The 23,564-nt window shown below is 47.9% G+C and overlaps 1 protein-coding gene across 2 annotated transcripts in view; it reads left to right on the top strand.

Moving 5' to 3' along the window:
- LOC112238123 (genetic suppressor element 1) overlaps positions 1 to 23,564 on the top strand; it is a 470,490-nt gene that overhangs the window by 130,146 nt on the left and 316,780 nt on the right. For both annotated transcript variants that reach the window (XM_042319660.1, XM_042319661.1), the window contains exon 2: positions 9,131 to 9,293. In XM_042319660.1, the coding sequence (XP_042175594.1) occupies positions 9,131 to 9,293 (163 nt within the window). The remainder of the gene's footprint in view (positions 1 to 9,130; positions 9,294 to 23,564) is intronic.

Raw genomic sequence — 23,564 nt, 5'->3', positions numbered from 1 at the left:
GATCTCCCTGCTTCCTTTCAGTCCCAGTAGTGTGATTGATCTCCCTGCTTCCCGTCAGTCCCAGTAGTATAACTGATCTCCCTGCTTCCTGTCAGTCCCATAATGTAGCAGTAACTCCCTAACTACATGATCGTATAGAACACCAACCCAGACATTCTGGAAGGGCTTGCCTCTTACTTGCCTCATTCTTGAAAATAAGAATGTGTTCTTAACTGACTTGCCTGGTTAAAGAAAGGTAAAAAACTTTTTTAAATTAAATGACCTTGTACTTGAAGGCAAATCTGCTCTGTGGTGTTTCTCAACCATCTGTTCTAGAGGATAGAAGCAGTAATAAGAGATCTATAGTGGAGGTCTGGGGCCAGTGACTGGCATAGACACACCCTGACCAGGCTGGCATCTCCAGTTTTGAAGTTCTGAGAGAGAGGGAAGGAGAGCAAAAGTGTTAAATGAGCTCTTTAAACAGACTTTCAGGAGGCTGGCAAGACTCAGGGGAGGCTCATTCTGACAGTGGAGGTGTTTATGTATCTGTATGGGAGAAGATGATCCTGGCTCAGACATGACTATTTACATGAAAATATTTCAGGCTGGCATTGCCCAGTGAGGCAGGAGAGTAGGTGCTGAAGCTGGCATAGACAGTGGAGGCTGGCATAGACAGTGGAGGCTGGCATAACAGTGGAGGCTGGCATAGACAGTGGAGGCTGGCATAGACAGTGGAGGCTGGCATAGACTGTGGAGGCTGGCATAGACAGTGGAGGCTGGCATAGACAGTGGAGGCTGGCATAGACAGTAGAGGCTGGCATAGACAGTGGAGGCTGGCATAGACAGTGGAGGCTGGCATAGACAGTGGAGGCTGGCATAGACAGTGGAGGCTGGCATAGACAGTAGAGGCTAGCATAGACATTTGAGGCTGGCATAGACAGTGGAGGCTGGCATAGACAGTAGAGGCTGGCATAGACATTTGAGGCTGGCATAGACAGTGGAGGCTGGCATAGACAGTAGAGGCTGGCATAGACAGTGGAGGCTGGCATAGACAGTGGAGGCTGGCATAGACAGTGGAGACTGGCATAGACAGTAGGTGCTGGCATAGACAGTGGAGACTGGCATAGGCAGTAGAGGCTGGCATAGACAGTAGAAGCTGACATAGACATTAGAGGCTGGCATAGACAGTGGAGGCTGGCATAGACAGTAGAGGCTGGCATAGACAGTAGAGCCTGGCATAGACAGTGGAGGCTGGCATAGACAGTAGAGCCTGGCATAGACAGTAGAGGCTGGCATAGACAGTGGAGGCTGGCATAGACAGTAGAGGCTAGCATAGACATTTGAGGCTGGCATGGACGGTGGAGGCTGGCATAGACAGTGGAGGCTGGCATAGACAGTAGAGGCTGGCATAGACAGTAGAGGCTGGCATAGACAGTGGAGGCTGGCATAGACAGTGGAGGCTGGCATAGACAGTAGAGGATGGCATAGACAGTGGAGGCTGGCATAGACAGTGGAGGCTGGCATAGACAGTGGAGGCTGGCATAGACAGTGGAGGCTAGCATAGACAGTGGAGGCTAGCATAGACAGTGGAGGCTGGCATAGACAGTGGAGGCTGGCATAGACAGTGGAGGCTGGCATAGACAGTAGAGGCTGGCATAGACAGTAGAGGATAGCATAGACAGTGGAGGCTGGCATAGACAGTGGAGGCTGGCATAGACAGTAGAGGCTGACATAGACAGTAGAGACTAGCATAGACAGTGGAGGCTAGCATAGACAGTGGAGGCTGGCATAGACAGTGGAGGCTGGTATAGACAGTAGAGGCTGGCATAGACAGATGCTGGCATAGACAGTGGAGGTTGGCATAGACATTCTAGGTTGGCATAGACAGTGGAGGTTGGCATAGACAGTAGAGGTTGGCATAGACAGTAGAGGTTGGCATAGACAGTGGAGGTTGGCATAGACAGTAGAGGCTGACATAGACATTAGAGGCTGGCATAGACAGTGGAGGCTGGCATAGACAGTAGAGGCTGGCATAGACAGTAGAGCCTGGCATAGACAGTGGAGGCTGGCATAGACAGTAGAGGCTGGCATAGACAGTGGAGGCTGGCATAGACAGTAGAGGCTGGCATAGATAGTGGAGGCTGGCATAGACAGTGGAGGTTGGCATAGACAGTGGAGGCTGGCATAGACAGATGCTGGCATAGACAGTGGAGGTTAGCATAGACAGTGGAGGTTGGCATAGACAGTGGAGGTTGGCATAGACAGTAGAGATTGGCATAGACAGTAGAGGTTGGCATAGACAGTAGAGGTTGGCATAGACAGTGGAGGTTGGCATAGACAGTGGAGGTTGGCATAGACAGTGGAGGTTGGCATAGACAGTAGAAGTTGGCATAGTGGAGGTTGGCATAGACAGTAGAGGTTGGCATAGACAGTGGAGGGTTGGCATATACAGTAGAGGTTGGCATAGACAGTGGAGGTTGGCGGCATAGACAGTGGAGGTTGGCATAGACAGTAAAGGTTGGCATAGACAGTGGAGGTTGGCATAGACAGTGGAGGTTGGCATAGACAGTAGAGTTTGGCATAGACATTAGAGCCTGGCATAGACAGATGCTGGCATAGACAGTAGAGGCTGGCATAGACAATAGAGTCTGGCATAGACAGTGGAGGCTGGCATACACAGTGGAGGCTGGCATAGACAGTAGAGGCTGGCATAGACAGTAGAGTCTGGCATAGACAGTGGAGGCTGGCATAGACAGTGGAGGCTGGCATAGACAGTAGAGGCTGGCATAGACAGTGGAGGCTGGCATAGACAGTAGAGGCTGGCATAGACAGTAGGGGCTGGCATAGACAGTAGAGTCTAGCATAGACAGTGGAGGTTGGCATAGACAGTGGGGGTTGGCATAGACAGTGGAGGTTGGCATATACAGTAGAGGTTGGCATAGACAGTGGAGGTTGGCATAGACAGTGGAGGTTGGCATAGACAGTGGAGGTTGGCATAGACAGTAGAGTTTGGGCATAGACATTAGAGCCTGGCATAGACAGATGCTGGCATAGACAGTAGAGGCTGGCATAGACAGTAGAGTCTGGCATAGACAGTGGAGGCTGGCATAGACAGTGGAGGCTGGCATAGACAGTAGAGGCTGGCATAGACAGTGGAGGCTGGCATAGACAGTAGAGGCTGACATAGACAGTAGAGGCTGGCATAGACAGTAGAGGCTGGCATAGACAGTAGAGGCTGGCATAGACAGTAGAGGCTGGCATAGACAGTGGAGGCTGGCATAGACAGTAGAGGCTGGCATAGACAGTGGAGAAAAAAATAGAACAGAAGCAAATAACATGTATATTGCTGGATTCTGTAGGCAGGGAGGTCATCCTGACTTCATTACACACACACACATACCACACACACACACACACACCACACACACACCACACACACACACACACATCACACACACACACACACACACATACCACACACACACACACACACACATACACATACACACACACACACACACACACACACACACACACACACACACACACACACACACACACACACACACACACACACACACACACACACACACACACACACACACACACACACACACACACACACACACACACACACACACACACACACACACACACACACACACACACACACACACACACACACACACACACACACACACACACACACACACACACACACACACACACACACACACACACACACACACACTCCTCTCTCTCTCTCTCTCTCTCTCTGTGTTACCACAATAGGGCGAGTTAACACTTACTCAGCTCTTTTCGTGTGCTAGCTGAGGATAAACCCCTTCTGTGTCTCCATATTGAGGAAGGGCAGATTAAACTGTATTTGCCCACAGGTCATGAGCTCCATCACATGTCCCCTGTCCTCAGACACCAGATCTATCTGGTGGATCTCTGAAGCTCTACTGACATTCTCTCTAATGATGCTGACATTTCCAAGGGCTTTGAGGAGCTCAGCCTTGAGTGGCTTCCTATTCACTGCAAAACACTGGGGGAAATGCAGCTCCAACAATCTTGCCAGGACCTCTTTCCATGCCCTGTTTTAGAGCACTTGAAGTGAACCAACCCATCCTGTCTAATTCTAAGAGTGATAATAAATGTTTGTGTCCTTGGAGAATGTAGACTTCAGGGTTTTCTTTAGTTGCCTCGCTGCCTTTGTGTTTTGTTTGTAAAAAATACTGCTGGTGTTGTCGCTAGTTGGTGTTTTTTTCTCTGGGAGTAGTGATGTGTCTCATCTCTCAGTTTAGGCAGGAAACTCTCAGAGAGAGAGGGAGATAGATCTGTTTCTCCTGCAGGCTGGCTGGTCGAGCGGACTGACAGAGGCTGACGTCTCACTCCCACTGAGACAGAGCTGGTACAAGAAACTACTCTCCGCTCCTCTCTCTATCTTCCGTCTCATTCTCTCTCCAACATTCCTTCTCTGCACCCTCTCTCTCCATTACACCATTCTCTCTCTTTCTCTCTCTCTCTCTCTCCCTCTCTCTCTCTCTCTCTCTCTCTCTCTCCTCTCTCTCTCTCCTCACTCTCTCCATTACACCATTCTCTCTCTCTCTCTCTCTCTCTCTCTCTCTCTCTCTCTCTCTCTCTCTCTCTCTAATACACCATTCTCTCTCTATCTCTCCCTCTCTCTCTCTCTCTCTCTCACTCTCTCCATTATACCATTCTACCTCTCTCTCTCTCTTACACCATTCTCTCTCTCTCTCTCTCTCTCTCTCTCTCTAATACACAATTCTCTCTCTCTCTTTCTTTCTTTCTTTCTTTCTCTCTCTCTTTCTTTCGGAAAAGATTGTGTGGTCTATTCTCCCCACTGCAGTTAGAGAATGTTTAGGAGGGTGATAGACTGTATTGTTACTGTGAATAAAGACACAGATTAGGGGTGAGGTCTGTTTAAATGACTTTAAACTGCCGTTTACGTTGAGGCTACTGCACAAGAGGGAGCAGGTGGGTAGCGGTTAGGAGTGGAAAGGAGATAGAGGTGAGGTGTGTGTGTGGGATGGGGGGGCAGGGGTGGGTTGGGGTGAGGCGGTTGAAAAGGGAACTTCCAAGCAAACAATTAGCTAAGAGCAGCAGGTGCTTTTAGTTTGGGCACACTGCCAAGTGTAATGTCTGCTTCCAGCTTCCAGCTCCCACTCACAAACACATAGATCCCCTGAACACAGCTCACACTCTCAAACACATACAGTGGGGCAAAAAAGTATTTGGTCAGCCACCAATTGTGCAAGTTCTCCCACTTAAAAAGATAAGAGAGGCATGTAATTTTCATCATAGGTACCCTTCAACTAAGAAAAAAAATCTGGAAAATCACATTGTAGGATTTTTAATGAATTTATTTGCAAATTATGGTGGAATTATGATCTCCCTGTCTGTCTCCATACTCCATCTCCCTGTCTGGCTCCCTGTCTGTTTCACTTCTCCATCTCCCTGTCTGTCTCCATACTCCAGCTCCCTGTCTGTCTCCCTGTCCGTTTCCCTGCTCCATCTCCCTGTCGTCTCCCTGTCTCTGCTCCATCTCCCTGTCTGTCTCCCTGTCTGTTTCCCTGTCTGTCTCCCCGTCTGTCTCCATACTCCATCTCCCTGTCTTTCTCCATGCCTGTCTCCCTGTCTGACTCCCTGTCTGTTTCCATGTCTGTCTCCCTGTCTATCTCCCTGCTCCATCTCCCTGTCTGTCTCCCTGTCTGTTTCCCTGTCTGTCTCCCTGTCTGTCTCCATACTGCATCTCCCTGTCTTTCTCCCTGTCTGTCTCCATACTCCAGCTCCCTATCTGGCTCCCTGTCTGTTTCCCTGCTCCATCTCCCTGTCTGTCTCCCTGTCAGTTTCCCTGCTTCATCTCCCTGTCTGTCTCCCTGTCTGTTTCCCTGTCTGTCTCCCTGTCTGTCTCCCTGTCTGTCTCCTGTCTGGCTCCCTGTCTGGCTCCCTGTCTGTCTCCCTGCTCCATCTCCCTGTCTGACTCCTGCTCCTTCTCCCTGTCTGTCTCCCTGTCTGTTTCCCTGTCTGTTTCCCTGTCTTTCTCCCTGTCTGTCTCCATACTCCATCTCCCTGTCTTTCTCCCTGTCTGTCTCCATACTCCAGCTCCCTATCTGTCTCCCTGTCTGTTTCCCATGTCTCCATCTCCAAATCAAATGTCTGTCTGTTAATGCCCCTTCTACAGCAGTTTCCTGCTTCATCTCCCTGTCTGTCTCATGTATTACATAAGGATGCTGTCTGTCTCCCTGTCTGGCTCCCCATGTCTGGCTGGAGTAGAGTCCATTGACAGTGTCTGTCTCCCTGATGGCCTCCATCTCCCCCAGCTGATCTGACTCCTCGCCTGGATGGCAGCGGGGTCCTTCTCCCTTTATGTCTGTCTCCCTGTCTGTTTCCCCCGTCTGTTTCCCTCTGTCTGTCTCCCTGTCTGTCTCCATACTCCATCTCCCTGTCTTTCTTCCTGTCTGTCTCCATAGTTTGTCTGTGATGTGTATGCCAGCTCCCCTATCTGTCTCCCTGTCTGTCTCCCTGCTCCATCTCCCTGTCTGTCTCCCCACAGTTTCCCTGCTCCATCTCCTGTCTGTCTCCCCACTGTTTCCCTGCTTCATCTCCCCCTGTCTGTCTCCCTCCATCTGTTTTCCCTGTCTGTCTCCCTGTCTGTCTCCCTGTTTCCCTGCTCCATCCCTGTCTGTCTCCCCACAGTTTCCTGCTCCTCCCTGTCTGTTTCCCTGTCTTCTCCATCTCCCTGTCTGTCTCCTCCCTGCTCCATCTCCCCTGTCTGTTGTCCCCTGTCTGTTTCCCTGTCTGTCTCCCTGTCTGTCTCCATACTCCATCTCCCTGTCTTTCTTCCTGTCTGTCTCCATACTCCAGCTCCTATCTGTCTCCTGTCTGTTTCCCTGCTCCATCTCCCTGTCTGTCTCCCCACAGTTTCCCTGCTCCATCTCCCTGTCTGTCTCCCCACAGTTTCCTGCTTCATCTCCCTGTCTGTCTCCCTGTCTGTTTCCCTGTCTGTCTCCCTGTCTGTCTCCCTGTCTGCTCCCTGTCTGTCTGCATACTCCTGCTCCCTGTCTGTTTCGCTTCTCCAGCTCCCTGTCTGTCTCCATACTCCATCTCCTGTCTGTTTCCCTGCTCCATCTCCCTGTCTGTCTCCCTGCCTGTTTCCCTGCTCCATCTCCCTGTCTGTCTCCCTGTCTGTCTCCCTGCTCCATCTCCTGTCTGTCTCCCTGTCTGTCTCCATACTCCATCTCCTGTCTGTCTCCCTGTCTGTCTCCATACTCCATCTCCCTGTCTGTCTCCCTGTCTGTCTCCCTGCTCCATCTCCCTGTCTGTCTCTCTGTCTGTCTCCTGCTCCATCTCCCTGTCTGTCTCCTGCTCCATCTCCCTGTCTGTCTCCCTGTCTCTCTGTCCGTCTCCCTGTCTCTCTCTCCATCTCCCTGTCTGTCTCCCTGTCTGCCTCGTTGTCTCTCTGTCTGTCTCCCTGTCTCTCTGCTCCATCTCCCTGTCTGACTCCCTGCTCCTTGTCCCTGTCTGTCTCCCTGTCTGTTTCCCTGTCTGTTTCCCTGTCTGTCTCCCTGCCTTTCTCCATACTCCATCTCCCTGTCTTTCTCCCTGTCTGACTCCATACTCCAGCTCCCTATCTGTCTCCCTGTCTGTTTCCCTGCTCCATCTCCCTGTCTGTCTCCCCACAGTTTCCCTGCTTCATCTCCCTGTCTGTCTCCCTGTCTGTTTCCCTGTCTGGCTCCCTGTCTGCTCCCTGTCTGTCTGCATACTCCAGCTCCCTGTCTGTTTCGCTTCTCCATCTCCCTGTCTGTCTCCATACTCCATCTCCCTGTCTGTCTCCCTGCCTGTTTCCCTGCTCCATCTCCCTGTCTGTCTCCCTGTCTGTCTCCCTGCTCCATCTCCCTGTCTGTCTCCCTGTCTGTCTCCATACTCCATCTCCCTGTCTGTCTCCCTGTCTGTCTCCCTGCTCCATCTCCCTGTCTGTCTCTCTGTCTGTCTCCTGCTCCATCTCCCTGTCTGTCTCCCTGTCTCTGCTCCATCTCCCTGTCTGTCTCCCTGTCTCTCTGTCCGTCTCCCTGTCTCTCTCTCCATCTCCCTGTCTGTCTCCCTGTCTGCCTCGTTGTCTCTCTGTCTGTCTCCCTGTCTCTCTGCTCCATCTCCTGTCTGTCTCCCTGTCTTTGTCTCTCTGTCTGTCTCTCTGTCTGTCTCTCTTCCCCATATCCCTGTCTCTCTGCTCCATCTCCCTGTCACTCTGTCTCCCTGTCTCCCTCCCTATCTCTCTGTCTCCAGCTGAGAGCTATGTTTATTTCATAAGGCCCTGTGACCAGCGCTGTGTTGTTGTCTGGAGATGTGCGTCGCCGTCGCCGCCTGTCTCTTCCACTTGTCAATGGAAGGAGCCATCACACCCTCTTTTAAGTCCTCTACCCACCTTTCCTCTTCTCCTCCTCTTCTCCTCCTCCTCTGACAGCTTCCCTCTGTTCTTCCCTCTTCTTTTCATGGTCAGCCCTTCCGCTTTTGCTTGAATGCTCATCCCTCGCTCCGTCTCGGAAGAGGAGAGGAGCAGTGTGATGTGCATCTAAAGAGACCTGAGCTGTCTCTTTCTCCCTCTCTCTCCTTCTGTCTTTGTCTCTGTCAAGGCTCTGTCACTTCAGTCAGGGACGTGTCTTTAATACCCACTGCTGGATAGCCCCTAGTTGGCTTTTTATAGCCATTTATATCAAAGCTGTGACAGCTGCTAAAAATGGTCCCCCTGGAAGACAAGGCACCTTAGTTGTTAATGGCACTATATTATAGACACACACACACACACACACACACTGGGAGACAAGGCACTTGAGTAGTTAATGGCACTACCCAAACACTGTAGCAGGATGGCTTTGAAGTCTATGGCTTTGAGTTGCTGAGCTGTCTGAAAGTGGGACAAACTTAGTTAAAACTGTCTGTAATATTTGGTGACTGTGACGTAGATATGCCATGTGCTGTGGAAACCTCTTTCTCTTGTATATTTAGATATGAGCTGTATTCAGACAGGCCAGGTACATTATGTTGATGCCAGAAGTGATGAAAGTAATTCATTTGCATGTTTTTTATTAAAATGGGTGATTGACGTCATCATCTTTGTCTCTTCCAGACATCCAGTGTGATTGAGGGCGTGGCCAGAGTCAGCAAGGAGGCGGATTCTGCCGTACGTGCATCAGCAGTGAGCGAATCACAATCAACGGAACCTGGGGTTGGCCACACCCCTTCTCTACCCCCCACCCTGGAGCCAGAGAGAGGAGACCGCCCACCTTCCAGTAAGTGCCTTGACTTCTAACCTCTGACCCCTGACCTCCAAGCCCTGCTCCTGCCCTCTGTCCCCACCAAAATGTTCTATTGTGTGTGGGTTAGAATGAATTATCTCTGACTCCTAGGTTTTTTGTGCTGCACAAATTCTTCCGTTCTCTTTTATTTTCTCTCTTACATTTCTTCTTCCACCTCTGACCTACCTTTCTCCTCCTCTCTCTACTCCTCCTCCTCTCTCTACTCCTTCTCCACTCTCTACTCTCTCCACCTCTCTCTACTCTCTCCTCCTCCACTCTCTACTCCTCCTCCTCCTCTCTCTACCTTTCTCCTCCACTCTCTACTCCTCCTCCTCTCTCTACTCTCTCCTCCTCCACTCTCTACTCCTCCTCCTCCTCTATCTATCTTTCTCCTCCTCTCTCTACCTTTCTCCTCCACTCTCTACTCCTCCTCCTCCACTCTCTACTCCTCCTCCTCTCTCTACTCTCTCCTCCTCCACTCTCTACTCCTCCTCCTCCTCTCTCTACCTTTCTCCTCCTCTCTCTACTCTCTCCTCCTCCTCTCTCTACTCCTCCTCCTCCTCTCTCTCTCTCTCCTCCTCTTTCTCTACTCTCTACTCCTCTCTCTACTCTCTCCTCCTCCTCTCTCTACTCTCTACTCCTCTCTCTACTCTCTCCTCCTCCTCTCTCTACTCTCTCCTCCTCTCTCTACTCCTCCTCTTCCTCTCTCTACTCTCTCCTCCTCTCTCTCTACTCTCTACTCCTCTCTCTACTCTCTCCTCCTCCTCTCTCTACTCTCTACTCCTCTCTCTCTACTCTCTCCTCCTCTCTCTACTCTCTCATCCTCTCTCTACTCTCATCCTCCTCTCTACTCTCTCCTCCTCTCTCTCTACTCTCTCCTCCTCTCTCTACTCTCTCCTCCTCCAGTCTCTACTCCTTCCCCTCCTCTCTCTACCTTTCTCCTCCACTCTCTACTCTCTCCTCCTCTCTCTACTCTCTCCTCCTCCACTCTCTACTCCTCCTCCTCCTCCTCTCTCTACTCTCTCCTCCTCTCTCTACTCTCTCCTCCTCTCTCTACTCCTCCTCCTCCTCTCTCTACTCTCTCCTCCTCTCTCTCTACTCCTCTCTCTACTCTCTCCTCCTCCTCCTCTACTCTCTACCCTCTCTCTACTCTCTCCTCCTCCTCTCTCTACTCTCTCATCCTCTCTCTACTCTCTCATCCTCCTCTCTACTCTCTCCTCCTCTCTCTCTACTCTCTCCTCCTCTCTCTACTCTCTCCTCCTTCTCTCTACTCCTCCTCCTCTCTCTACTCCTGCTCCTCTCTCTACTCCTCCTCCTCTCTCTACCCTCTCCTCCTCCTCTCTCTACTCTCTCCTGCTCTCTCTACTCTATACTCCTCCTCTCTCTACTCTCTCCACCTCCTCCGTCTACTCTCTCATCTTCTCTCTACTCGCTCCTCCTCTCTCTACTCTTTCCTCCTCTTCTCTCTACTCTTTCCTCCTCCTCTCTCTACTCTTTCCTCCTCCTCTCTCTCCTCTCTCCTCCTCCTCACTCTCCTCCTCCTCTCTCTGCTCTCTCCTCCTCCTCTCTACTCTCTCCTCCTCCTCTCTCTGCTCTCTCCTCCTCCTCTCTCTACTCTCTCCTCCTCCTCTCTCTCTCTCTCCCTCCTCTCTCTACTCTCTCATCCTCCTCTCTCTCCTCCTCTCTCTCTACTCTCCTCCTCTCTCTACTCTCTCCTCCTTCTCTCTACTCCTCCTCCTCTCTCTACTCCTGCTCCTCTCTCTTCCTCCTCCTCTCTCTACCCTCTCCTCCTCCTCTCTCTACTCTCTCCTGCTCTCTCTCTATACTCCTCCTCTCTCTACTCTCTCCTCCTCCTCCTTCTACTCTCTCATCTTCTCTCTACTCGCTCCTCCTCTCTCTACTCTTTCCTCCTCTTCTCTCTACTCTTTCCTCCTCCTCTCTCTACTCTTTCCTCCTCCTCTCTCTCTCTCTCCTCCTCCTCACTCTCCTCCTCCTCTCTCTGCTCTCTCCTCCTCCTCTCTCTCTCTCTCCTCCTCCTCTCTCTCTCTCTCCTCCTCCTCTCTCTACTCTCTCCTCCTCCTCTCTCTACTCTCTCCTCCTCTCTCCTCTCTCTCTACTCCTCCTCTCTCTCCTTCTCCTCTCTCTACTCTCTCCTCCTCCTCCTCTCTACTCTCTCCTCCTCTCTCTACTCTCTCCTCCTCTCTTTACTTTCTCCTCCTCCTCTTTACTCTCTCATCCTCCTCTCTCTACTCCTCCTCTCTTTACTCTCTCCTCTTTACTCTCTCCTCCTCCTCTCACCTCTCTCTACTCCTCCTCTCTCTACTCTCTCCTCCTCTCTCTACTCTCTCCTCCTCCACTCTCTACTCCTCCTCCTCTCTACCTTTCTCCTCCACTTGTTACTCTCTCCTCCTCTCTCTACTCTCTCCTCCTCCAGTCTCTACTCCTTCCCTCCTCTCTCTACCTTTCTCCTCCACTCTCTACTCTCTCCTCCTCTCTCTACTCTCTACTCCTCTCTCTAGTCTCTCCTCCTCCTCTCTCTACTCTCTCCTCCTCTCTCTACTCTCCTCCTCCTCCTCTCTCTCTCTCTTCTCCTCTCTCTCTACTCTCTACTCCTCTCTCTACTCTCTCCTCCTCCTCTCTCTACTCTCTACTCCTCTCTCTACTCTCTCCTCCTCCTCTCTCTACTCTCTCTCCTCTCTCTACTCTCTCATCCTCCTCTCTACTCTCTCCTCCTCTCTCTCTACTCTCTCCTCCTCTCTCTACTCTCTCCTCCTTCTCTCTACTCCTCCTCCTCTCTCTACTCCTGCTCCTCTCTCTACTCCTCCTCCTCTCTCTACCCTCTCCTCCTCCTCTCTCTACTCTCTCCTGCTCTCTACTCTATACTCCTCCTCTCTCTACTCTCTCCTCCTCCTCCTTCTACTCTCTCCTCTTCTCTCTACTCGCTCCTCCTCTCTCTACTCTTTCCTCCTCTTCTCTCTACTCTTTCCACCTCCTCTCTCTACTCTTTCCTCCTCCTCTCTCTCCTCTCTCCTCCTCCTCCTCCTCCTCCTCCTCCTCTCTCCTCCTCCTCTCTCTCTCTTTCCTCCTCCTCTCTCCTCCTCCTCTCTCTCCTCCTCCTCACTCTCCTCCTCCTCACTCTCCTCCTCCTCTCTCTACTCTTTCCTCCTCCTCTCTCTCCTCTCTCCCCCCTCCTCACTCTCCTCCTCCTCTCTCTATTCTCTCCTCCTCCTCTCTCTACTCTCTCCTCCTCCTCCTCTCCTCCTCCTCCTCCTCTCTCTACTCTCTCCTCCTCCTCTCTCTACTCTCTCCTCCTCCTCTCTCTCTCTCTACTCCTCCTCTCTCTAGTCTCTCCTTCTCCTCTCTCTACTCTCTCCTCCTCCTCTCTCTACTCTCTCCTCCTCTCTACTCTCTCCTCCTCTCTCTACTCTCTCATCCTCTCTCTCTCCTCTCTCTACTCTATCCTCCTCTCTTTACTCTCTCATCCTCTCTCTCCTCCTCTCTCTACTCTCTCCTCCTCCTCTCTCTACTCCTCCTCCTCTCTCTACTCTCTCCTCCTCCTCTCTCTACTCTCTCTTCCTCTCTCTACTCTCTCTTCCTCTCTCTACTCTCTCCTCCTCCTCTCTCTACTCTCTCCTCCTCCTTTCTCTCCTCTCTCTGTTCTCCTTATGTGTCTTTCTTTACATTTGTCACTCTGACTTGATACACGTTGTATTTGAGTACTGTTATCTTCCCTACTGTGAAGCTATGAGTGGATGGCTTTCCTGGCATTGTCTCACTCCCAACATCAGGATAGGATTGTTATCAAAGCCTCGTGGGATGTGGTGTGTACTTCCTCATAGCTGCTTTCTATTCATGAAAATGATTTCAGCAGAAGTTCCTTTCACACTCTGGATGTATTTCAGTTCAGTTTTAAAGTAAGAGGGAGTTTCTGCCAGTGTTCTGACGTTCTGACGTTCTGACTGAACCTAGTGAAGCAGTATTTATTTATTATATTTATTTAACCTTTATTTAACTAGTATCTATACAGTATCTATTCCAACTATTGACATTTTTCACAACTGCCATCAGTTTGATGCCAAAAAATGGACAACAAATAGATATTGACATAGTAAAATGAATACAAGTGTGTCAGACCATATAAAGAATATTTCATGCTCAAACCCTCACATTAAACACCAATATTCACTGAGTTGATGGTTTATATTTAGGATCATGTTTTACAGCTTTGTCATATATATATATATATATATATATATATATATATATATATATATATATATATATACTTTAAAAAAACATTTTATTTGATTATGTCATATATTTGACATGTGATTAGGCCAAAGAGAGGGACAGAGATAATTACAGACACCTGTGATAATGTTAAATACCCAAAAGGGCCACTAGATGTCTTGTGATAGGTTACATAAAATCCTTGAAAGTTACCAACATTCTGGTAGTTTCCTGGTAAACGTAGTTCCTGTGTGTGTGTGTGTGTGTGTGTGTGTGTGTGTGTGTGTGTGTGTATTTATCAGTGTGTGTGTGGGGGCTCAGTTCCAGCCCCGTGGCATACACCCTGACTCTGCTGTAAACCAAAGCAGGTGGGCCCTAAGCTCCTCTGACAGAAAGTGTTCCTTTAACTCAGCAGGTTCTTATCTACACTTCCTATTTCCTGTGTGATATTAGACTGCTGCCCCTGATGTGTTGTAACACAGGAACCGTGTGTGTGTGTGTGTGTGTGTGTGTGTGTGTGTGTGTGTGTGTGTGTGTGTGAGAGAGAGAGAGAGAGAGAGAGAGAGAGAGAGAGAGAGAGAGAGAGAGAGAGAGAGAGAGAGAGAGAGAGAGAGAGAGAGAGAGAGAGAGAGAGAGAGAGAGAGAGAGACATGTCTGTCCCCTAAAGTGTCCTGCGTTGGCTCGGTGTCATGTGTGTGTAGCAGACTTTTGGCTAGGCCTTGGTGAAAAAAAAACATTTTATTTGTTTTGTTTACTTTGAGGTGTGGGAGGGCTCATCTCAGAGGAGAGATGGAAAGAGGGAGAGAGGGATGAGTTAAATGACAGAAGGGGCCTAAACACACACAGCAAGAGGAGAGAGGGATGAATGGAGGCTTGAGGGAGAAAGTAGAGTCACAATTCAACGGCTCAGACACGAGAGGTATGTGGCAGGGTCTACAGTCAATCACGAACTTCAAAAGGAAAACCAGCCCCGTCGCGGACCACGATGTCTTGCTCCCAGACAAACTAAACAACTTCTTTGCTCGCTTTATGGACAATACAGTGTCACTGACACGGCCCGCTACCAAAACCTGCGGGCTCTCCTTCACTGCAGCCAACGTGAGTAAAACATTTAAACTTGTTAACCCTGCTGCCGGCCCAGACGGCATCCCCAGCTGCGTCCTCAGAGCATGCGCAGACCAGCTGGCTAGTGTGTTTACGGACATATTCAATCCATCTTTATCCCGGTCTGCTGTTTCCACATGCTAAGGTAACTGAGCTAAATGACTACCGCCCCGTAGCACTCACTTCCGTCATCATGAAGTGCTTTGAGAGACTAGTCAAGGACCATATCACCTGCAACCTACCTGACACCCTAGACCCACTTTAATTTGCTTACCGCCCCAATAGGTCCACAGGCGACGCAATCGCAACCACACTGCACACTGCCCTAACCCATCTGGACAAGAGGAATACCTATGTAAGAATGCTGTTCATTGACTACAGCTCAGCATTTAACACCATAGTACCCTCCAAATTCATCATTAAGCTTCCTGATGAGCTGCCCCCAGGTGGTGAGGGTAGGTACATTTCCAACCCGCTGATCCCCAACACTGGGGCCCCACAAGGGTGCGTTCTGAGCCCTCTCCTGTACTCCCTGTTCACCCACGACTGCATGGCCATGCACACCCCCAACTCAATCATTAAGTTTGCAGACAACACTACAGTGGTAGGCTTGATTACCAACAACGACGAGACGGCCTACAGGGAGGAGGTGAGGGCCCTCGGAGTGTGGTGTCAGGAAAATAACCTCACACTCAATGTCAACAAAACAAAGGAGATGATTGTGGACTTCAGGAAACAGCAGAGGGAGCACCCCCCTATCCACATCAAAGGGACAGTAGTGGAGAATGTGGAAAGTTTTAAGTACCTCGGCGTACACATCACGGACAAACTGAAATTGTCCACCCACACAGACAGCGTGGTGAAGAAGGCACAGCAGCGCCTCTTCAACCTCAGGAGGCTGAAGAAATTTGTCTTGTCACCAAAGGCACTCATAAACATTTACAGATGCACAATCGAGTGCATCCTCTCAGGCTGTATCACCGCCTGGTACGGCAACTGCTCCGCCCACAACCATAAGGCTCTCCAGAGGGTAGTGAGGTCTGCACAACGCATCACCGGGGGCAAACTACCTGCCCTCCAGGACACCTACACCACCCGATGTCACAGGAAGGCCATAAAGATCATCAAGGACAACAACCACCCGAGCCACTGCCTGTTCACCCCGCTACCATCCAGAAGGCGAGGTCAGTACAGGGGCATCAAAGCTGGGACCGAGAGACTGAAAAACAGCATCTATCTCAAGGCCATCAGACTGTTAAACAGCCACCACTAACATTGAGTGGCTACTGCCAAAATACTGACTCAACTCCAGCCACTTTAATAATGGAAAAATTGATGTAAAGAATTGATCACTGGCCACTTTAAACAATGCCACTTAATATAATGTTTACATACCCTACATTACTCATCTCATATGTATATACTGTACTCGATACCATCTACTGTATCTTGCCTATGCCGTTCTGTACCATCACTCATTCATATATCTTTATGTACATATTCTTCATCCCTTTACACTTGTGTGTATAAGGTAGTAGTTGTGAAATTGTTAGGTTAGATTACTCATTGGTTATTACTGCATTGTCGGAACTAGAAGCACAAGCATTTCAACGTCTGCTAACCATGTGTATGTGACAAATTAAATTTGATTTGACTTAGAAAGAGAGAGGAAAATGAATGATTAAAGAAAGAGAGATTACAGAGGAAGAAGTGAGGGAGAGTGAGAATAGTGAGATGGAGACTGAGAGAAAAGAAAAGAAAAGGAGATATGAAAGAAAGAGATGGGAAACCAACAGGAAGGAGGAAAGGAGAGAGTGATAACGAGAGAGAGGGAGGGGGAAGAGACACTGTGAAAGGGTAGAGGCTGTGCAAATTGATGTGAGGAGACAGGAGCACTTTCCACATAAACGCACTGAGACTGAGCTCTCTGATGGCCTCCTCCAGGGCACACACACACACACACACACACACACACACACACACACACACACACACACACACACACACACACACACACACACAAAACAGAGGCTTGTTTCCCACATTGCATCCATCTTCACTCTGTAACTCTCTCTCTTCTCTTCCTCTGTAACTCTCTCTTCTCTTCCTCTGTAACTCTCTCTTCTCTTCCTCTGTAACTCTCTCTTCTCTTCCTCTGTAACTCTCTCTTCTCTTCCTCTGTAACTCTCTCTTCTCTTCCTCTGTAACTCTCTCTTCTCTTCCTCTGTAACTCTCTCTCTCTCTTCTCTTCCTCTGTAACTCTCTCCTCTCTTCCTCTGTAACTCTCTCTTCTCTTCCTCTGTAACTCTCTCTCTCTCTTCTCTTCCTCTGTAACTCTCTCTTCTCTTCCTCTGTAACTCTCTCTTCTCTTCCTCTGTAACTCTCTCTTCTCTTCCTCTGTAACTCTCTCTTCTCTTCCTCTGTAACTCTCTCTTCTCTTCCTCTGTAACTCTCTCCCTCTCTTCTCTTCTTCTCTATAACTCTCTCCTCTCTTCTCCTCCTCTGTCTCTCTCTCTCTTCTCTCTCTTCTCTTCCTCTGTAACTCTCTCCTCTCTTCTTCTTCCTCTATAACTCCCTCTCCCTCTCTTTCCTCCTCTGTATCCTCTCTCTCTCTCTTCTCTTCCTCTGTAACTCTCTCCCTCTCTTCTCTCCAGTCTACCTAGATGAGTAAACTCCCTCAAAGGGAACTAGGTACACAGTACAGGTCTAGTTTTCTATAACATATATCTTTATGAACCTTCAAGAAGTTATTTCCATGACATCTTATGGTTTCCACGTTCTGGCATGAATTATGTGGTTTCATGTTTAACAAAGTAGGATATGATCTCTAACCTTTGCCTGACCTTTGCATAACCCCTCGCTAACGTACCACACATCATTCTGCAGTACAGATACATGACTGTGGGACTTGTTTTCAGCAGTGTGTGAAGCCTCTCTCCCTGTCCTAGTCTCTGTGATGATGATGTGGGAATACATGTTGCTAGTGTTTCCTCTCTGCCCCCAGCAGAGACACATGGGAATATTCTATGAATAGCACCAGGAAGTTAACAATACCTCTGTGATTGGTCAAACTGACGGGCCATCCCTTTCAGATTGTGTTGAGTATTTCAGGAACATGCCCAATTAAAAATCTCCTGTTTCAGTGGGATGACAGCGCTTAACATGTAGATCTGAAGTGTGTGTGTGTGTCCTGTCAGAGTGTGTCCTGACACAAAATCATCAACATATTTAAGACCGTCACACACACACACACACACACACACACACACACACACACATGCACAGATACACACTGATGCTTCACGGAAACACATGCACACTCATGAGTAGTGACAGGCTCTTGGGCAGAGCGTGCTTGTTTTGGGTTTGTTAGTGTGCATTACAGCAGTAGTAGTGAACAGTGCTGGGACAGAGATACAGAGAGATACAGAGAGAGAGATATACAGAGAGAGAGCGAGACAGAGAGAGGTATATACATATACAGAGAGAGAGATATACAGAGAGATATACAGAGAGAGAGAGAGAGATATACAGAGAGAGAGAGAGATATACAGAGAGAGAGATATACAGAGAGAGAGATATACAGAGAGAGAGATATACAGAGAGAGAGAGAGAGATATACAGAGAGAGAGAGAGATACTGAGAGAGAAAGAGATATACAGAGAGAGAGAGATACAGAGAGAGAGAGCGATACAGAGATACAGAGAGAGAGATATTTACAGAGAGAGATATATACAGAGAGAGAGCGAGACAGAGAGAGAGATATACAGAGAGAGAGATATACAGAGAGAGAGAGAGAGATATACAGAGAGAGAGAGAGAGATACTGAGAGAGAAAGAGATATACAGAGAGAGAGAGATACAGAGAGAGAGAGCGATACAGAGATACAGAGAGAGAGATATTTACAGAGAGAGAGAGAGAGAGAGAGAGAAAGAGCTATACAGAGAGAGATGTACAGAGAGAGATGTACAGAGAGAGAGATATACAGAAAGAGAGAGATATACAGAGAGAGAGATATACAGAGAGAGAGATACAGAGATACAGAGAGAGATATACAGAGAAAGAGAGATATACAGAGAGAGAGCGAGACAGAGAGAGATATACAGAGAGAGAGATATACAGAGAGAGAGAGATATACAGAGAAAGAGCGAGACAGAGAGAGAGATATACAGAGAGAGAGTATACAGAGAGAGAGAGACAGAGAGAGATATACAGAGAGAAAGAGAGATGTACAGAGAGAGAGATATACAGAGAGAGATATATACAGAGAAAGAGCGAGACAGAGAGAGAGATATACAGAGAGAGAGGTATACAGAGAGAGAGAGACAGAGAGAGATATACAGAGAGAAAGAGAGATGTACAGAGAGAGAGATATACAGAGAGAGAGAGATATACAGAGAGAGAGAGAGATACAGAGAGATACAGAGAGAGAGAGATACAGAGAGAGAGATATACAGAGAGAGAGATGTACAGAGAGAGAGATATACAGAGAGAGAGAGAGATACAGAGAGAGATACAGAGAGAGAGAGATACAGAGAGAGAGATATACAGAGAGAGATATACAGTGCCTTTATGAAAGTATTCGGCCCCTTGAACTTTGCGACCTTTTGCCACATTTCATGCTTCAAATATAAAGATATAAAACTGTATTTTTTGTGAAGAATCAACAACAAGTGGGACACAATCATGAAGTGGAACGACATTTATTGGATATTTCAAACTTTTTTAACAAATCAAAAACTGAAAAATTGGGCGTGCAAAATTATTCAGCCCCTTTACTTTCAGTGCAGCAAACTCTCTCCAGAAGTTCAGTGAGGATCTCTGAATGATCCAATGTTGACCTAAATGACTAATGATGATAAATACAATCCACCTGTGTGTAATGAAGTCTCCGTATAAATGCACCTGCACTGTGATAGTCTCAGAGGTCCGTTAAAAGCGCAGAGAGCATCATGAAGAACAAGGAACACACCAGGCAGGTCCGAGATACTGTTGTGAAGAGGTTTAAAGCCGGATTTGGATACAAAAAGATTTCCCAAGCTTTAAACATCCCAAGGAGCACTGTGCAAGCGATAATATTGAAATGGAAGGAGTATCAGACCACTGCAAATCTACCAAGACCTGGCCGTCCCTCTAAACATTCAGCTCATACAAGGAGAAGACTGATCAGAGATGCAGCCAAGAGGCCCATGATCACTCTGGATGAACTGTAGAGATCAACAGCTGAGGTGGGGAGACTCTGTCCATAGGACAACAATCAGTCGTATATTGCACAAATCTGGCCTTTATGGAAGAGTGGCAAGAAGAAAGCCATTTCTTAAAGATATCCATAAAAAGTGTCGTTTAAAGTTTGCCACAAGCCACCTGGGAGACACACCAAACATGTGGAAGAAGGTGCTCTGGTCAGATGAAACCAAAATTGAACTTTTTGGCAACAATGCAAAACGTTATGTTTGGCGTAAAAGCAACACAGCTCATCACTCCTGAACACACCATCCCCACTGTCAAACATGGTGGTGGCAGCATCATGGTTTGGGCCTGCTTTTCTTCAGCAGGGACAGGGAAGATGGTTCAAATTGATGGGAAGATGGATGGAGCCAAATACAGGACCATTCTGGAAGAAAACCTGATGGAGTCTGCAAAAGACCTGAGACTGGGACGGAGATTTGTCTTCCAACAAGACAATGATCCAAAACATAAAGCAAAAATCTACAATGGAATGGTTCAAAAATAAACATATCCAGGTGTTAGAATGGCCAAGTCAAAGTCCAGACCTGAATCCAATCGAGAATCTGTGGAAAGAACTGAAAACTGCTGTTCACAAATGCTCTCCATCCAACCTCACTGAGCTCGAGCTGTTTTGCAAGGAGGAATGGGAATAAATTTCAGTCTCTCGATGTGCAAAACTGATAGAGACATACCCCAAGCGACTTACAGCTGTAATCGCAGCAAAAGGTGGCGCTACAAAGTATTAACTTAAGGGGCTGAATAATTTTGCACGCCCAATTTTTCAGTTTTTGATTTGTTAAAAAAGTTTGAAATATCCAATAAATGTCGCTCCACTTCATGATTGTGTCCCACTTGTTGTTGATTCTTCACAAAAATACAGTTTTATATCTTTATGTTTGAAGCCTGAAATGTGGCAAAAGGTCGGGGGAAAGTTCAAGGGGACAGCCAGTGTATATCCGAATACTTTCGCAAGGCACTGTATACACCACAACCTGAGGGACAGCCAGTGAAAAGTGCAAAGTAATGTCGATAATATTTCCCATCTTGTTTTGTTTTATGAATTTACCAAATGGGACAAACATCCAATTGAAATACTGCATGCAGAATTTTGCAAGACTGTATGCAAGTGCAAAGAAAAACTCCAAATAACGCATGTAGAGCAGAATTGGGCCAATACCCCTCCTCATTCGAATAGAAAAAAGAGCCATCAAATTTTACAACCATCTAAAAACAAGTGACCCCAAAACATTCCATCACACAGCTGTACAATGTCAAGAGATGAAAAAAGAGAATAGTCCCCTCAGCCAGCTGGTTCTGAGGCTCAGTTCACCAACCCAAACCCACCCCATAGAGCCTCAGGACAGCACTCAGAAAATCTGGCACAACCAAATCATCACAAAACAAAAATAAAAATATATCACCTATTGGAAAAACACCACAAAAAAATCAAAGTAAACTAAAACATACATGTTTCAATGCTATTTGTCTCAAACAGACAGTACATGGTGGCAGACTATCTGACCACTATGACTGATAGAAACTGAGGAAAACATTGACTAGGTACAGACTCAGTGAGCACAGTCTGGCTAGGGAGAACGGTCGTCACAGACAAACCTGGCTGCCCAGAGAGGACAGGCTGTGCTCACTCTGCTCCAGGGGAGAGGTAGAGACAGAGCTGCATTTCCTATTACACTGTAACAAATACTCAGACCTAAGATAATATTTCTTTCCCAAAATTGTAACTCAATACAAAGAATTTGAAACTATAAAGGATGATGAAAAAATCTAATATTTATTTGGTGAAAACCCAAATGTGCTATTTTGGCAGTCAAATATGTGTCCTCCTGCCACAACCTGAGGGACAGCCAGTGAAAAGTGCCAAGTAATGTCGATAATATTTCCCATCTTGTTTTGTTTCATCTTTCATACCACATCATGTGTCTTCTCTGTCATGTTGAAACTGGTCTACTACAACTGCTTTAATGTATTCTTGTTCTGATGAATATTGCTGTTGTTGTTAATGGTAATCCCATGTCCACTACTACTATTATTATTGCTGTTGGTCCCACCATTTATTTATGCATAAATATATTTTATATATAAATATATACACTACTCAAAAAAATTAAGGGAACACTAAAATAACACATCCTAGATCTGAATGAATGAAATATTCTTATGAAATACTTTTTTATTTACATAGTTGAATGTGCTGACAACAAAATCACACAAAAATGATCAATGGAAATCAAATTCATCAACCCATGGAGGTCTGGATTTGGAGTCACACTCAAAATTAAAGTGGAAAACCACACTACAGGCTGATCCAACTTTGATGTAATGTCCTTAAAACAAGTCAAAATTAGACTCAGTAGTGTGTGTGGCCTCCACGTGCCTGTATAACCTCCCTACAATGCCTGGGCATGCTCCTGATGAGGTGGCGGATGGTCTCTTGAGGGATCTCCTCCCAGACCTGGACTAAAGCATCCGCCAACTCCTGGACAATCTGTGGTGCATCTTGGTGGATGGAGCGAGACATGATGTCCCAGATGTGCTCAATTGGTTTCAGGTCTGGGGAACGGGCGGGCCAGTCCATAGCATCAATGCCTTCCTCTTGCAGGAACTGCTGACACACTCCAGCCACATGAGATCTAGCATTGTCTTGCATTCGAGGAACCCAGGACCAACTGCACCAGCATATGGTCTCACAGGGGTCTGAGGATCTCATCTTGGTACCTAATGGCAGTCAGGCTACCTCTGGCGAGCACATGGAGGGCTGTGCGGCCCCCCAAAGAAATGCCACCCCACACCATGACTGACCCACCACCAAACCGGTCATGCTGGAGGATGTTGCAGGCAGCAGAACGTTCTCCACGGCGTCTCCAGACTCTGTCACGTCTGTCACATGTGTTCAGTGTGAACCTGCTTTCATCTGTGAAGAGCACAGGGCGTCAGTGGCGAATTTGCCAATCTTGGTGTTCTCTGGCAAATGCCAAACGTCCTGCACGGTGTTGGGCTGTAAGCACAACCCCACCTGTGGACGTCGGGCCCTCATACCACCCTCATGGAGTCTGTTTCTGACCATTTGAGCAGACACATGCACATTTGTGGCCTGCTGGAGGTCATTTTGCAGGGCTCTGGCAGTGCTCCTCCTTGCACAAAGGCGGAGGTAGCGGTCCTGCTGCTGGGTTGTTGCCCTCCTACGGCCTCCTCCACGTCTCCTGATGTACTGGCCTGTCTCCTGGTAGCGCCTCCATGCTCTGGACACTACGCTGACAGACACAGAAAACCTTCTTGCCACAGCTCACATTGATGTGCCATCCTGGATGAGCTGCACTACCTGAGCCACTTGTGTGGGTTGTAGACTCCGTCTCATGCTACCACTAAAGTGAAAGCACCGGCAGCATTCAAAAGTGACCAAAACATCAGCCAGGAAGCATAGGAACTGAGACCTGGTCTGTGGTCACCACCTGCAGAACCACTCCTTTATTGGGGGTGTCTTGCTAATTGCCTATAATTTCCACCTGTTGTCTATTCCATTTGCACAACAGCATGTGAAATGTATTGTCAATCAGTGTTGCTTCCTAAGTGGACAGTTTGATTTGACAGAAGTGTAATTGACTTGGAGTTACATTGTGTTGTTTAAGTGTTCCCTTTATTTTTTTGAGCAGTGTATTTTCATTTGATCATTATTTTTTTTCC

This window comes from Oncorhynchus tshawytscha, unplaced genomic scaffold (assembly GCF_018296145.1).
Source record: "Oncorhynchus tshawytscha isolate Ot180627B unplaced genomic scaffold, Otsh_v2.0 Un_scaffold_4_pilon_pilon, whole genome shotgun sequence".
Classification (NCBI taxonomy): Eukaryota; Metazoa; Chordata; class Actinopteri; order Salmoniformes; family Salmonidae; genus Oncorhynchus; species Oncorhynchus tshawytscha.
The sequence above is the reverse complement of the archived record's forward strand: the minus strand, read 5'-3'. Positions and strand labels throughout refer to the sequence as shown.